The sequence below is a fragment of the Austrofundulus limnaeus genome, unplaced genomic scaffold (assembly GCF_001266775.1).
Source record: "Austrofundulus limnaeus strain Quisiro unplaced genomic scaffold, Austrofundulus_limnaeus-1.0 Scaffold90, whole genome shotgun sequence".
In the NCBI taxonomy this organism is placed as follows: Eukaryota; Metazoa; Chordata; class Actinopteri; order Cyprinodontiformes; family Rivulidae; genus Austrofundulus; species Austrofundulus limnaeus.
Window position 1 is genome coordinate 997483 of NW_013952492.1, and position 12631 is coordinate 1010113.

General features: G+C 38.8%; 3 protein-coding genes across 4 annotated transcripts in view; 2 read left to right on the forward strand and 1 right to left on the reverse strand.

Annotated features, from left to right (window-relative positions):
* Positions 1–7: 7 nt before the first annotated feature.
* Positions 8–2167, forward strand: LOC106520321 (modulator of retrovirus infection homolog). 2 transcript variants are annotated; one of them, XM_014012331.1, is made up of 3 exons: positions 8–229; positions 326–431; positions 971–2167. In XM_014012331.1, exons 1-3 carry the CDS (start codon positions 123–125, stop codon positions 1316–1318), a joined length of 561 nt encoding a protein of 186 aa, XP_013867785.1. In that variant the 5' UTR covers positions 8–122; the 3' UTR covers positions 1319–2167. The 2 variants fall into 2 exon arrangements, with proteins under 2 accessions (XP_013867785.1, XP_013867786.1); XM_014012332.1 differs by having other exon boundaries at positions 326–428.
* A 1559-nt stretch (positions 2168–3726) lies between these two features.
* LOC106520322 (pollen-specific leucine-rich repeat extensin-like protein 1) lies at positions 3727–5865 on the forward strand. The gene is made up of 2 exons (XM_014012334.1): positions 3727–3840; positions 4509–5865. The coding sequence occupies exon 2, from the start codon at positions 4516–4518 to the stop codon at positions 5368–5370; it is 855 nt and encodes a 284-aa protein (XP_013867788.1). The 5' UTR covers positions 3727–3840; positions 4509–4515; the 3' UTR covers positions 5371–5865.
* A 1040-nt stretch (positions 5866–6905) lies between these two features.
* Positions 6906–12631, reverse strand: part of terb1 (telomere repeat binding bouquet formation protein 1) — an 11898-nt gene continuing 6172 nt past the window's right edge. Inside the window, exons 11-20 of the mRNA XM_014012335.1 lie at positions 12389–12528; positions 11946–12301; positions 11809–11861; positions 11657–11734; positions 11045–11281; positions 10674–10724; positions 8391–8456; positions 8251–8307; positions 7652–7713; positions 6906–7557 (exon numbers count right to left, since the gene is read on the reverse strand). Coding sequence (XP_013867789.1) covers positions 7384–7557; positions 7652–7713; positions 8251–8307; positions 8391–8456; positions 10674–10724; positions 11045–11281; positions 11657–11734; positions 11809–11861; positions 11946–12301; positions 12389–12528 — 1274 coding nt within the window. The 3' untranslated portion in view covers positions 6906–7383. The remainder of the gene's footprint in view (positions 7558–7651; positions 7714–8250; positions 8308–8390; positions 8457–10673; positions 10725–11044; positions 11282–11656; positions 11735–11808; positions 11862–11945; positions 12302–12388; positions 12529–12631) is intronic.

Sequence of the window (12631 nt, forward strand, 5' to 3'; positions counted from 1 at the left end):
TTTTTTTTTTTAGTCACGTGACTTAGTAATCAACACGCTTTTTCCGGTTTCCCTTTTCGTAAAATTATTCTTACTGTAACTGTGAGATGTGAGCCTTTTTAACGCAAAAGTACAAAAAAACAATGTCAGAAAAACAGCGGACACTTCCGCCGTGGATGGCGAAAAAGGAGGTTAAAGTAAAAGAAAAGATGCCATTGAAGACTAGGAGAAAAAGGAAAGCTGCAGCAAGGTATTACAAAAAATACGTCTTGTCTTGACATTTCTGGTTCAGTTGAAGCTCTTAGAGGTCTGTCCTGTTAACAATGACGCACTAACATGTCCCCAGAGCTACTTTCTACTGTATGAACGAGGCGGAGCTGGTGGAAGCGGCTGTTTCGTATCTTACAGACTGTTTCTGTGAGGATGTGACGTCACCGGTCGGCCAGCAGGTGGCAGTGTTTATCACTTTTCATTTGTTAAAAATAAACACTATAAAATATGTAGACTGTACCATCGAAAACGCGCAGTATAGGCCGTTCTGTGCATTTGTGTATTGATAATCTAACTAGAAGCAGGACTGAAAACTGTAAAGAGACAAAGCAAGGGACGATCGCCCCCTAGTGGGCGAACAAATGGGACATTTTCCTGACTACTGGTAAAGAAAAAAATATATAAATGGTAATTGCTTATATAGCGCTTTATCAAGTCCCTCTGGACCCCAAAGCACTTTACATCATTAGTTAGCTTGTATGGTGTGCAAAGGACATTCATCGATGGATTTGCTTCATCCATTTTATTGATGTTTTATACTTATTATAGGATAGGTATAGTAAAAGTATAGTAAATGTTTAGATAAAATGCATACATGCATTGTAAAATGTTGAAAAAATTAAAAAACTCACTCCTAACTACTTTAATTTTGTTGTATATGCAAAATTTGTGAAGCTTCTTGAAATTTTCCCTTAAACATATGTTTCTCCCACACATGCAGTTTGAAAAAGAAGCAAAGGACCCCTCAGCAACCAAAGCAAAACACTGTATATCACCAGTGACAGCAAAGCCTTTGGAAGAGATCTTGGAGGATGAGTCCTCGGACTGTTCTACCGACCTGGAAACAACATACGTTTCAGAAACAGACTTGGACACCACAGAGGTTGAAACCCTACCGTACACCCGGAGCCTAAAGCGTCCTGAGTCAGAGACGGGATCAGGAGCAGCTCAGGATGATCATGGACTCAGAAACACTGATGAGGGAGTTGTAAAAGAAAAGCAGACGGCAGAAGATGCGACAGAGGAGGACGATGCTGTACAGCTTGTGCGCGAAATTTTTTTCACTTGATCAAACGCCACTGAAATTGGGACTTTGTAGTTTAACCTTGTAGTTTTTGTGGTAAATTGTAAACATTTTTAGATTATTGTAGTTCAAATTTAAAAATTATAAGTGGTCTGTCATTTTGAACAAAACACAATCTTTTATGACTACTGAAAAGTTGTTGGCAAAAAATAAACAGGGCTTTCTTTTAAAAATACCAAGACAGGAGTCTTGCAACCACTGTTTGTCATCCTCTTATAAAAAGGAGAAACAAATACTCCTCATAGATATTAAACTAAAACTTTAATATCACACTTAGTCATCAAATATGTTAATTAAAATTTTCATGCAGCAGAACTCACAAAAAAAACTTGGCAACTATCAGCAGCAACTGAATACATTACGTGCGTCACACAGTTCCACCCTGTTGCTCAAAAGTTAAACAAAAATATAAATCAAGGGGGAAAGGTTGGAATTGTTTCTGATGAATCAGTTTTTCCTACTTGACATTAGCTTGCAGCAGTTTGTTTATACTTTGTTACAGCAACAGAGACAATGCACTTTGTTGAGCTGATTATATACAAAAAGGGTAAACCAAACAGTTGGTTGTAAAAAAAAAAAGTATGTATTAAAGCAGGTGGCATTTGAACCCTTTTATTTCCAGTCAGACGGTAAATGTTTCTATCTGTGTGATGACACACAAATAAAACCAGAGGGTCGTGTTTCCAGCTCACATAAGACTGGTACTGGTGTGAAACAGTAGTGATGCTGACCAGCGTCAGTGTGCTTGATGCCATGGCAGGAAGTCTCCATGTGACTCATGATCTGTAAAAACTAACTATTGCAACAGAAATAAAATCATTTGAAATCCAAAAATGGTAAGTTTAAACACCTTTGCTTCAGTAAAAACAAGGATTACTTCTATTAAATGTATTATTTCTGCATCACTTTGTTATTGACATTTTGAACATGAAGCCACCAAGTCACAGGTTTAAACAGATCAATGCATCAAGGTTACTTCCTATGATTACTTCCATATTTATACATAAACACTTGAGCTCACTTCAAATGCAAATGAGGTCGTTTTACATGTGATCATGTTATCAGTTCTAAACTTGCCAACTTTATGGAGCGTAAAACAAACAAACAAATAAATAATAATCTGAACCTGAGATTGATTAAAAGTGTCTTGATCCATTTTGTTTTATTTACTTGCATTTGTGAAAAGGGAGAAAGCTGAATAGACTAATGACACATTGAGTTGTTTCGAGCACGTAAAGAGGAAGTGTCACGAGACGGTGTTTAAAATCAGGTGACTAATAGGAGTGAGGCCACACTGAGGTCACAATGGTTGGGAATTTTTTTTTTTTTTTTTTTTTTTTTTTTTTTGTCCAGAAACTCCCTGACAAATTATTTGATTTTCACCATCAGGCGTTTTTTTTTTTGTCCTGGTCTCTCATGAACAAGCAAACTGTCTCTGCTCTTCGTTATTTCATATGGAAGAAATTTAGTTTAAGCAGAGAACATTTTTTGATACTTTCAACATAATCTTATTCTGGTAGGTCAGCTTTTTACCATATTTTGTCTATAAGTAATATTCCCATTTTTCCAATATGCTAATTTTTTGGTGGCATTTCTTCAGAAAGCTGCATGTGATCAGGCAGAATTCAACAATTAGTTACCAATAGGCTACTTCTAAACCAATGTAAGGGAATTGTGTCTTAACTCACTTTCTTGCAACAACATAACGGCTACATCGGAGCTGGAATCAATCGATTTGCGGATGATGAGACTTGGAGAAATGCCTGGCTTTTGCCAAAAAATTGTCAAACTCATGCACAAGATTTATCCAGCAAAAACTGTAGTTTCTGTCATCTTGCCCCAGAATCTCTGAAGTCCTCTGTGTCCTCGTTCCAATATATTGATTCAAAAACATCCACTAACTTTAAAAATTGTTTTCTGGAAAGATGGTCTGTTTGGCTTCCAGCAAAGTTAAATAAATAAATAAATAAATAAATAAATAAATAAATAAATAAATAAATACAAAGGAATAATCATTGCTAATCATGCAACATAGCGTATAACTCAGCTATGATGAATGAACTCTCCTGATCCTGTTCAGTCTCCAGTTGCACAAACGTTTAACTTTATCCCTTCACAAATAGATTTGAGTTTTTTATTCATTTTACAAAAACATATGCATTGTTTATGTACCAAAATAGGAGTGATGGTGATCAAAAGTAACACAAAGGTTCTTTACATTATTGGCCCGCAGAGGAAGTGAAAAGCTGCATGCACCACAGTCCCTGAAACACAAAATATTTCATGACTGCTTCATTCAAGGCCAGCAAATTGAGCTTTGGTTTCTGCGTGCTCGTGGGCGCAGATCGCGAACGCGCACGGTGCGCTGCAGGCTCGGCCCCGCCGGACGCGCGCTCCAACAGGCACTTTTGACGCACAGGGCTCCTCGAAGTTGAGAGATCATCTGCGATCCTTTAAAAATAAATCAATCAATCGACTTCGACCACAACTCAAACGAGGCTGTAAAGGTGGGTGAAGATTCTGTTACGTTTTAGAACTTTTAAATTAAATCTTGAAGTTAGATGTTTTGACTGCTGCGCACTTTGGAGAGATTTAACTTTTCCAGCACAAAAGGGAGGCGGGGTCGTCAGAAAGTTTTTATTTATTTATTTATTTTTGTATTGGTTTTGCTTAAACCAGCAATTAATAACCAAAAATATATGAAATGAATTATTAGTGAAAGCACCTTAGGCGGGACTACTTATATTGTGCGATTCAAAAATGAAAAAAGAAAAAAAAAACTTGAAACATGAGTCTATAAATCATAATTATCTGTATAATTTAAAATGTTAAAATGTATTTTCTTGGATAATAAAGAAAAGAAACGACCGTTTAAGGGTCTAAAATGCATGTTAGGCCTGTCCCCTGAAGCTGTAGATGCTGCAGGAAGGAGACCATGGACCATGGAAAGTTTCTGCTCATCTACTTAATTAAATCCTGATGACTTCAAGAGTCTTTCTGTTTGCATTTGGACTTTATAACCCTGAGCAATTTGCACCAGCCAAACCATAATCAATTCAACTGCAAAGTCACGAACAGGAATGCTGTGTAAATTATTTTAAATGGGCGATAAAACTTGTATTTACTGTTATTAATGTTATAAATATTAAATTCATATTTTCCCCCCACTGTGCAGGTTGATCATGGGAAACCGGTTCAGCAGAAGGAGAGATGCCCCGGTCAGCAGTGCTGGAACTGTGGTCACGGAGGAAAAAACTGAAGCAGAACCAGCAACAACTGAAGAGGAGAACTCTGAGATAACACAGACTCCGGAGGCTGTCGAGACCGAGCAGCTGAAGGCCGGTGAGTCAGAGGCCTGTTCACCCAAACATGAATCAGGGAGTAAAGACATGCAGAGTCTGACCTCAGCCCCACAGAAGGATGCCGAATCAGAGTCAACTGTGAAGGAAACTCCACCTCCGGTCCAGAATGAACCTCTCCTCTCGACCATCAAACCTCCAGAACCAGAAGAGCTTGCAAAGCCTGAACCTGATACTGAAGCTCAGCTTGCTCCAAACCCAGAACCTCCCTCGCACCAAGAGTCAGATTCTGGGCCCATCTCAGAGCCAACCACAGCCGAACCTCTGGAGCAGTACACGGACCTGCTCAACCAAGAACCCCTCCCCGAGTCATTCTTCTCTTCACCCCCTTTGATCGACTGGAGTGCTCCTGATACAGTGTCTGCACCAGCTTCCACCCCGGTGTCTGAGCTGCCCAACATCTCGGCAGCTGAGCAACACGAAGGCAGGGCCGAGCCTGTCGGGGGCTCCACGCTGGAGCCGGAAAAGTTCACAGAAACACCCGAATTTCTGGAAGAGGAGGCTGCAGGGTGTACGAAGACGCCCGAGAGTGATGTCGATGAGGAAAATGTTTGTGAAGTCCTGCAAAACTTAGAGCTTAAAGGAAACGACCTTCTGAATGACCTCATTCAGGGTGAAGTCAAGATCCCAGAAGATGCGCCCATCCCAGACGTGAGCGCATCCATCGAGCTGATGTGAAGCCATGAAGAGGATTCTGTGCAAACTTCAACACTATACTGAACAAATTAGAAATGATGTCACCCCAAGTGTTCCAATTAAAACAAATATCATTTTCTTTGCTACAAAACAAACTGATCTAAAATCCTAAACTGAGGTTTTCTATTTTTTTTCTCTAAATTTAAGCAGTTTGTATACAGAAAGTGTGTACATAGGATCCAAAAGCACACGAACTACACGTGTTTTAAGTATATCTACAGACAACAGAGATTTTCCTCTGAGCAAACTCAACAAATTGATCACGTACAAAGGAGTCAGTGCTGTACAGCACTGAAACGAATTCAAACATCAGACATGAGACAGAAACCGAAGCCAAAGATGTCAGATGTGTACATTCCACAATATAACAGAGAAGAAATGCCAAAAACTATTTATGTATTGACACGATGTTCGGACATTGGTCAATTTTGTTTGAAGATGTGGCTTGCTTGTGAAAATAAAAATAGTATATCTATATTATGGTCCTTTTTTTTTACTTGAACTGGTCATTTAAGATGGATTGATGAAGAGTCAATAAGGAAAAGTAGCAAAGATGATCATAGGAGTAAAATGGTTTAAAAAAGCAAAACAGTTACGAACTTATTTAAGCTGATAGCAGCATGCAGAACTAGTACTTCTATAACTCAGACATGGTAAGGAAACTGCAGTTTGAACACCATGTAAGAAAAATTGTATTTTTTCATCGTCTCACGGGAGAGAAGATGTGAGGAGGAGGGGGACTGGGCCGCATTCTTTCCAGAGGAAGGAGGTTTTCGGGGGGCCTGGGTCAAAAGTCTTTAGTGGGTCTGCGTTTCAGTCCATGAGAAATCTGCTCCTCAGATGCCTCTCCCACCACATTCCCCCTGCCCTCACTGCTATCCCAACATCTTGAACAAGCAGGCAGGGAGTTATTAAGAGAAGCCTCAACGAAACGTGAAACAATAATAAAAAAATACTGATTACTGAAACATGCAAAGAAGAAGTGTTTTATATTACAGGATAAAAAAAAACACTGTCCAGGCACACCTAACTAACAGCTCCTGAGTCAGAGCATGGCAAATGGGTAAACCCCTGGTTTTGACAAAATACCGACGAGTCCCCAAAGAGTGGGAGAGGCATTCTTTAGACAGTGATCTCAGTCCAGCTCAGCTCGAGTAAAGGATAGTTTGCAGACTGAGCTGCTTCTTGATGCACGCAGAGAATAGATAAACAGCATGGTGTGTACTATTTGTGATTCCTGTCATACCAAAGCCTTTTGGCTCGATAAACAAAAAGTGCTGGACTTCAGTCCCCTCTCCCCTTGTTGATTTCCTGCCTCTCTCTGAACTGCGATGGCCGAAGCACACACACAAAGAAAACAGAACTTGGTATTTGCTTCCATTAGATCATGTGTCAAATAGTTAGGAGAGGATTTTTTAAGAGCAAAGCGTAAATGTAAAAACAAAACTCCTCTTCTGCTTTTTTAAAAATAAAATAAAATGGAAACTTAAACACAAGAATACATTAACATACCAAACTGCAAACACTTTCAAGTTTATTCCATTGAACTTTTATGCAACAGAACACATCTATAAATAAATACAAACCTAACAGTTTTTTTTATTCTGAAATAAAATTATATATATATATTAATTTAGATTAAATATTAATAAATACTTAACAGCAAACAGATTTTCTGACATTCTCTTAAAAACACAAATTTGTTAAAGAAAATATTTTCAAACCTTAAAACCATAGCGATTTATTTAAAACCAACTAAACACTAACAGTTAATTGAAATATTGTTTTGTGAAGAATGTAGTGTTTTAACTCATTCTAATTAGTCAATATTTAAATGGGCAGAACAGTCTTGTCAATCAACTGAGTTTTAAAGGGTCCGTGTCATTAGGCTGGCCCAAGATTTCAGGGCTAGGATTACACAGAACCATCTTTGAGTTTTCATTTCTGAGGGAAAAGCTGAACAATAAAGAATGTCTCTTTGTAATCAGACACATTTTAACACTTCTGCTTTGCCATCAACCTCCTGTATTTCATGGCCAGATCAACATTGGTGCGTCCAGCTTGGAAGGGATAGGACCACAAGATAGAGTTCCAGGAGGACCCGTATTTCTTCACTCCAGACAGAAGGTAATGGATCTCCTCACGGCTGAAGTTCTGTCTCTTCCTTCTCTATCAACACAGAAAGAAAACAAAATGTATAAAATAAAGATATAACTTCAACACAACACAACTGCCTCTCAGTTTATCTCTCATAAAGTCTTACAGAGGAACAGGAGTCTGTGCTCATCTTTGACTGATCATTAATGGGGCTCCTTCCTCTTCTCTCTATTTAAAACATTGAACATAGTTGACAAAAAAAAATCTACATTGAAAAACAACACTGCAAAATGGAAAATGCAGGGGAAAAAAAGCATGTGTAATAGGATGAAAGTGGGACACTGAATGTGTGTGCTGGAAAAAGCACACACATTACAGTGCAGTGTACTCTAAAACAGCCAGCCTGCAGCTTTTACGCCACAGAAGGCATCTAAAGGTATGAAAGAAGCAAAATCTGAAAAACACAACAAATAAACATTCATTACATCATCATTTGTGTGCTTGTACAGTCTACTCACATTCCTAATACATTAGATGAAATGATTCTAACTTCATGTTGCACACAAACGTATGCACAGCGGCGGAGTGTGAAAAAAGCTTAATCCAGCTGTGGGGCTCTGAACCAGCTCTGCCCTGCTCTGCCAGGATGCTGGCTGCAGCTCAACATTCTTCACTACATTTGTCTGCTGCCAGAACGACATTGCAGAGGACAGCTCCCACCGCAGACCCTCAATCATAACATTCACACACACATTATGCAAATACCCAATTCAGGCCCGTCTTCGTGCCGGTGGTTTCTTTTTAAGGGCGTCAAGGAAGGCCCTAAAATAAAACAATCAAACTTGTTGAATATGGCAAAGTTTTATGGTGTGTATGATTGGCAAGTAATATAAAAGTACTTTTACCAATTCTTGTGTGAGAGGTAAACATCTCCTTTTCAGTTCTCCTACACAGCGGGGTCAGATTGATGCCTACAAATAAGATACAAGCCAAAATACACACACAAAAAACAAAATATATACAGTGGGTAAAATAAGTATTGAACACGTCAACATTTTTCTCAGTAAATATATTACTAGAGGTGCTAATGATATGAAATTTTCACCAGATGTCGGTAACAACCCAAGTGATCCATACATACAAAGAAATCAAACCATAAATGTCCAGAAATGAAGTTATTTGTAATAATGTGGAATGGCACAGGGAAAAAGTATTGAACACATGAAGAAAGGGAGGTGTAAAAAGGCATGGAAAGCCAAGACACCAGCTGAACTCTCTCAGTAATTAGAAAGCAAGCCTGCCCCTTGTCAGTGAAAATTAATATCAGCTGGTTCAGTCCCACATGATGGCCAGGTATCACACAAGAACCATCTGATGATGGGTAAAAGTAAAGAGCTCTCTCAAGACCTTCACAACCTTATTGTTGCAAAGCATAATGATGGCATCGGTTACAGAAGAATGTCTAAACTTCTGAAKGTTCCAGTGAGCACTGTTGGGGCCATAATTCAGAAGTGGAAAGAACATTATTTCACCATAAACCGACCACGACCAGGTGCTCCTCACAAGATTTCTGACAGAGAAGTGAAAAGAATTATCAGAAGAGTTGTCCAAGAGCCAAGGACCACTTGTGGAGAGCTTCAGAAAGACCTGGAATTAGCAGGTACGTTTGTTTCAAAGAAAACAATAAGTAATGCACTGAACCACCATGGCCTGTATGCACGCTCACCACACAAGACTCCACTGCTGAAGAAACAGCATGTTGAAGCTCCTTTAAAGTTTGCTGCACAACATTTAAACAAGCCTGTGTAATACTGGGAGAATATAGTCTGGTCAGATGAGACCAACATTGAACTGTTTGGATGCCAGAATACACATGTTTGGAGGTCAAATGGCACTGCACATCAGCCCAAAAACATCATAGCAATAGTGAAGTTTGGAGGTGGGAACATCATGGTGTGGGGCTGTTTTTCAGCATATGGTACTGGCAAACTTCAAATAATTGAAGGAAGGATGAGTGGAAAAATGTACAGAGACATTCTTGATAAAAATCTGCTTCCATCTACCAGGATGATGAAGATGAAATGTGGCTGGACATTTCAGCAAGACAATGAGCCCAAACACAAAGCCAAGGAAACTCTCAGTTGGTTTCAGAGAAAGAAACTAAAGCTGCTGGAATGGCCCAGCCAATCACCTGACCTGAATCCAACAGAAAATCTATGGAAAGAACTAAAGATCAGAGTTCATAGAAGAGGTCCACGAAACCTTCAAGATTTGAAGACTGTTTGTGTGGAAGAATGGGCCAAAATCACACCTGAGCAATGCATGCCACTAGTTTCTCCATACAGGAGGCGTCTTGAAGCTGTCATTGACAACAAAGGCTTTTGTACAAAGTATTAGATAAATTTCAGTAAGTTGTTCAATACTTTTTCCCTGTGCCATTCCACATTATTACAAATAACTTCATTTCTGGACATTTATAGTTTGATTTCTTTGTATGTATGGATCACTTGGGTTTTACCGACATCTGGTGAAAATTTCATGTCATTAGCACCTCTAGTAATATATTTACTGAGAAAAATGGTGACGTGATCAATACTTATTTTACCCGCTGTATATATAAGATATTGTGTCAGTTTAATATAACAGGAAACAGCTGTTATTCTGATCATCTCCTAAACTTTGAGGAATGATTTACAAAACAACAAGCTTAGTCTCTAAAGTGCTAAATCATATCTAGATAATTTGATCATACGAGCAGTAAGTTCGTTTGTAAGTCTGGCAAACTGAGCTCTTAGAAAGCAGTCAAACTTATTGAATTAGAAATAGTTACAGCTGTGAAATCAGGACTCGTTTTTCTGGAAACTGGTGCTGAATTAACTGAAAAAGTCAACATGTGATCCTCAGTTAATCACGTTTTCAGCAGATTTGAGTTTAAATTCAAAAACTTTAAACTGACTGAGCGACTCCAATAATTACAGCTTCAGAGAACCCACCACTGGAATTATAATGGCCACATGACATAAAGCCCTGCTGCTAAGTAAATGATTTATTCCTGTTTACTTGTTTTATTTGAACTCTATTTCTTTATTTCCATTCGTGTTAACTGGTAAACTGTTGTGTGGATTTACTGATTCCATGCAGTGCTTCAAGATTAATGGAATGATTGTTATTTTCTGTGTAGATCTTACATTTGTGCTTCCACAAGGAGGATTGTGGCAGAAGGCTCTTGTCATTTCCTGCTGTTAGAAATCAAACAATTTAACAAAGTGCCTGAATTGTAATCAGTGCTTTCTATTTAGATACTTAAAATCATGGTTATGAAATCATTCAAACATAAAATGACTGATCCAAAAACTTAACAATATGGCGGATTGGAAGGAGGCCCAAGACATATAAAAGTGTGAAGCAGTGACAGTATCAGTTATGAATTATGCTTTAATACAAACTGATATTTTGAACATTATAAACAAGGTCTGAAAGTCAGCCCACATAAATAATATTCAATACCAAATGCCCCAATGTTGACAAAATATTCCTATCAAACAGTAAAACTTCTTACCACTCCAGCTTTTACAGCTTTTCTGTGACTTTACTGGTGACACTCTTAGTGAGTTTGTGTGTCTGTTCTCCACGACGACATTCTGATGACCTTTCGTCAGTGCAAAGTTAAGACGATGCTTCCTGAATCTCTCGTTGGCCCGTTGGAGGACTCTGTGCGTATCGCAGCTGTTGGAGCAGGAGCTTTGGAGAGACGCAAAAGTGCGACTGGTCACTTCTTCGAAAGATAACACACAACCTAAAAAAAGAGAAATAACAGCTGTACAATTGCCGAACGTAAACAACACGTGCATTAATATTGAAACTGTTTCAGTCTGAATTTATAAACAAAAAGCGCTGTTTTATTTTCCATCTAATGACTTCCAAACAAAGCTGGAACGTCAACAAAATGACAAGTAAAATGTGTTAAAGATGACAGATTACACTTATAACGTGTAGCAAACACGAGCTTCTCAGATTATCTTGCCAAAAGAATGAAAAAGATAGGTTCCTCTTTTTAAACGTGGAATAAAAAAACCCATCCTGTACGATACATTACTGTGTTTTTATCAGTCAATTCGCTAACGCAGGAAATGAAAATATTTTACTGTGAGGCACCTTTACAACCCCCTACCTGCGCACCGGATGTGAGACACAGAATGTTCTTCCTCTGGTATCTTCTCCACCTGACTTAACTCACTGTCCTGGAAGTCTAAAAAATCCAACATACAAATCAAAACAAGAAACTGTACATATTGCTGACAAACATGAAGCCACTCCTCTTACCATCCACATGGATGATTGTTTGCCACGATGGTAATGCTTTTCTAAACAGCTGACTAAACAAAAACGAGAGAGAGTTAATTAAGCACACATTTTCTCTTTTTTCTGATAAATAACCAAATCTGATGGACATCGCTTACTTGTTTGCCGTATGTGACTCACTGCTGCTCTCTAAGGGCCAAACCCGAGAAGACACGAGGGCTCCTTCTCTCCTGTTCACTGGAAACATCACCTCACCTCTACTGGTTTTAGCTTTCTCTGCCAGAAGATTCAAACTAGAAGGGATTTCTTTCATTTCGCTATTATTGGTTTTCTCAGTCACGCTCAGATTGATGGGATGGTTAATACTGCCTTTTTGCACAGGCTTCTGTAATAGCTTGGCTTTGATGCCCTCCCTTCTCAGTGGTGGTAGAGGTAAAACTGAGAACTCAGATGATGGACTCTGACCTGCAGGTAAATCCGAAGCATTTATGTCTTCCTGCTCATCTTCTGCTTCCTAATAAATGTAATCACATGTAATCAGTACATACAGTGTACTGGAACTGTGCCCTGAGAGAGAGAGTGTGTGTACGTATGCACATACAACCTTCAGCTGATTTTTCTCTAGCACTTCAATCCTTTGCAGCATTTCTTTGGCTCCAGCTCTAACTCTTTCAATGTTGGCAAGGGCTTCCTCGTTTTCAGCCTGGTTTCCTATCAAACCATGCATTCCAATGCATATGGCTTCAAAAACAAATGGAAAACTCTGTATGAGAGCTACTGCATCCTTTTGTTTAATCAATGAATTTTCACAGTCAGAAAAGTAGAAAAGTCTACATATATATAT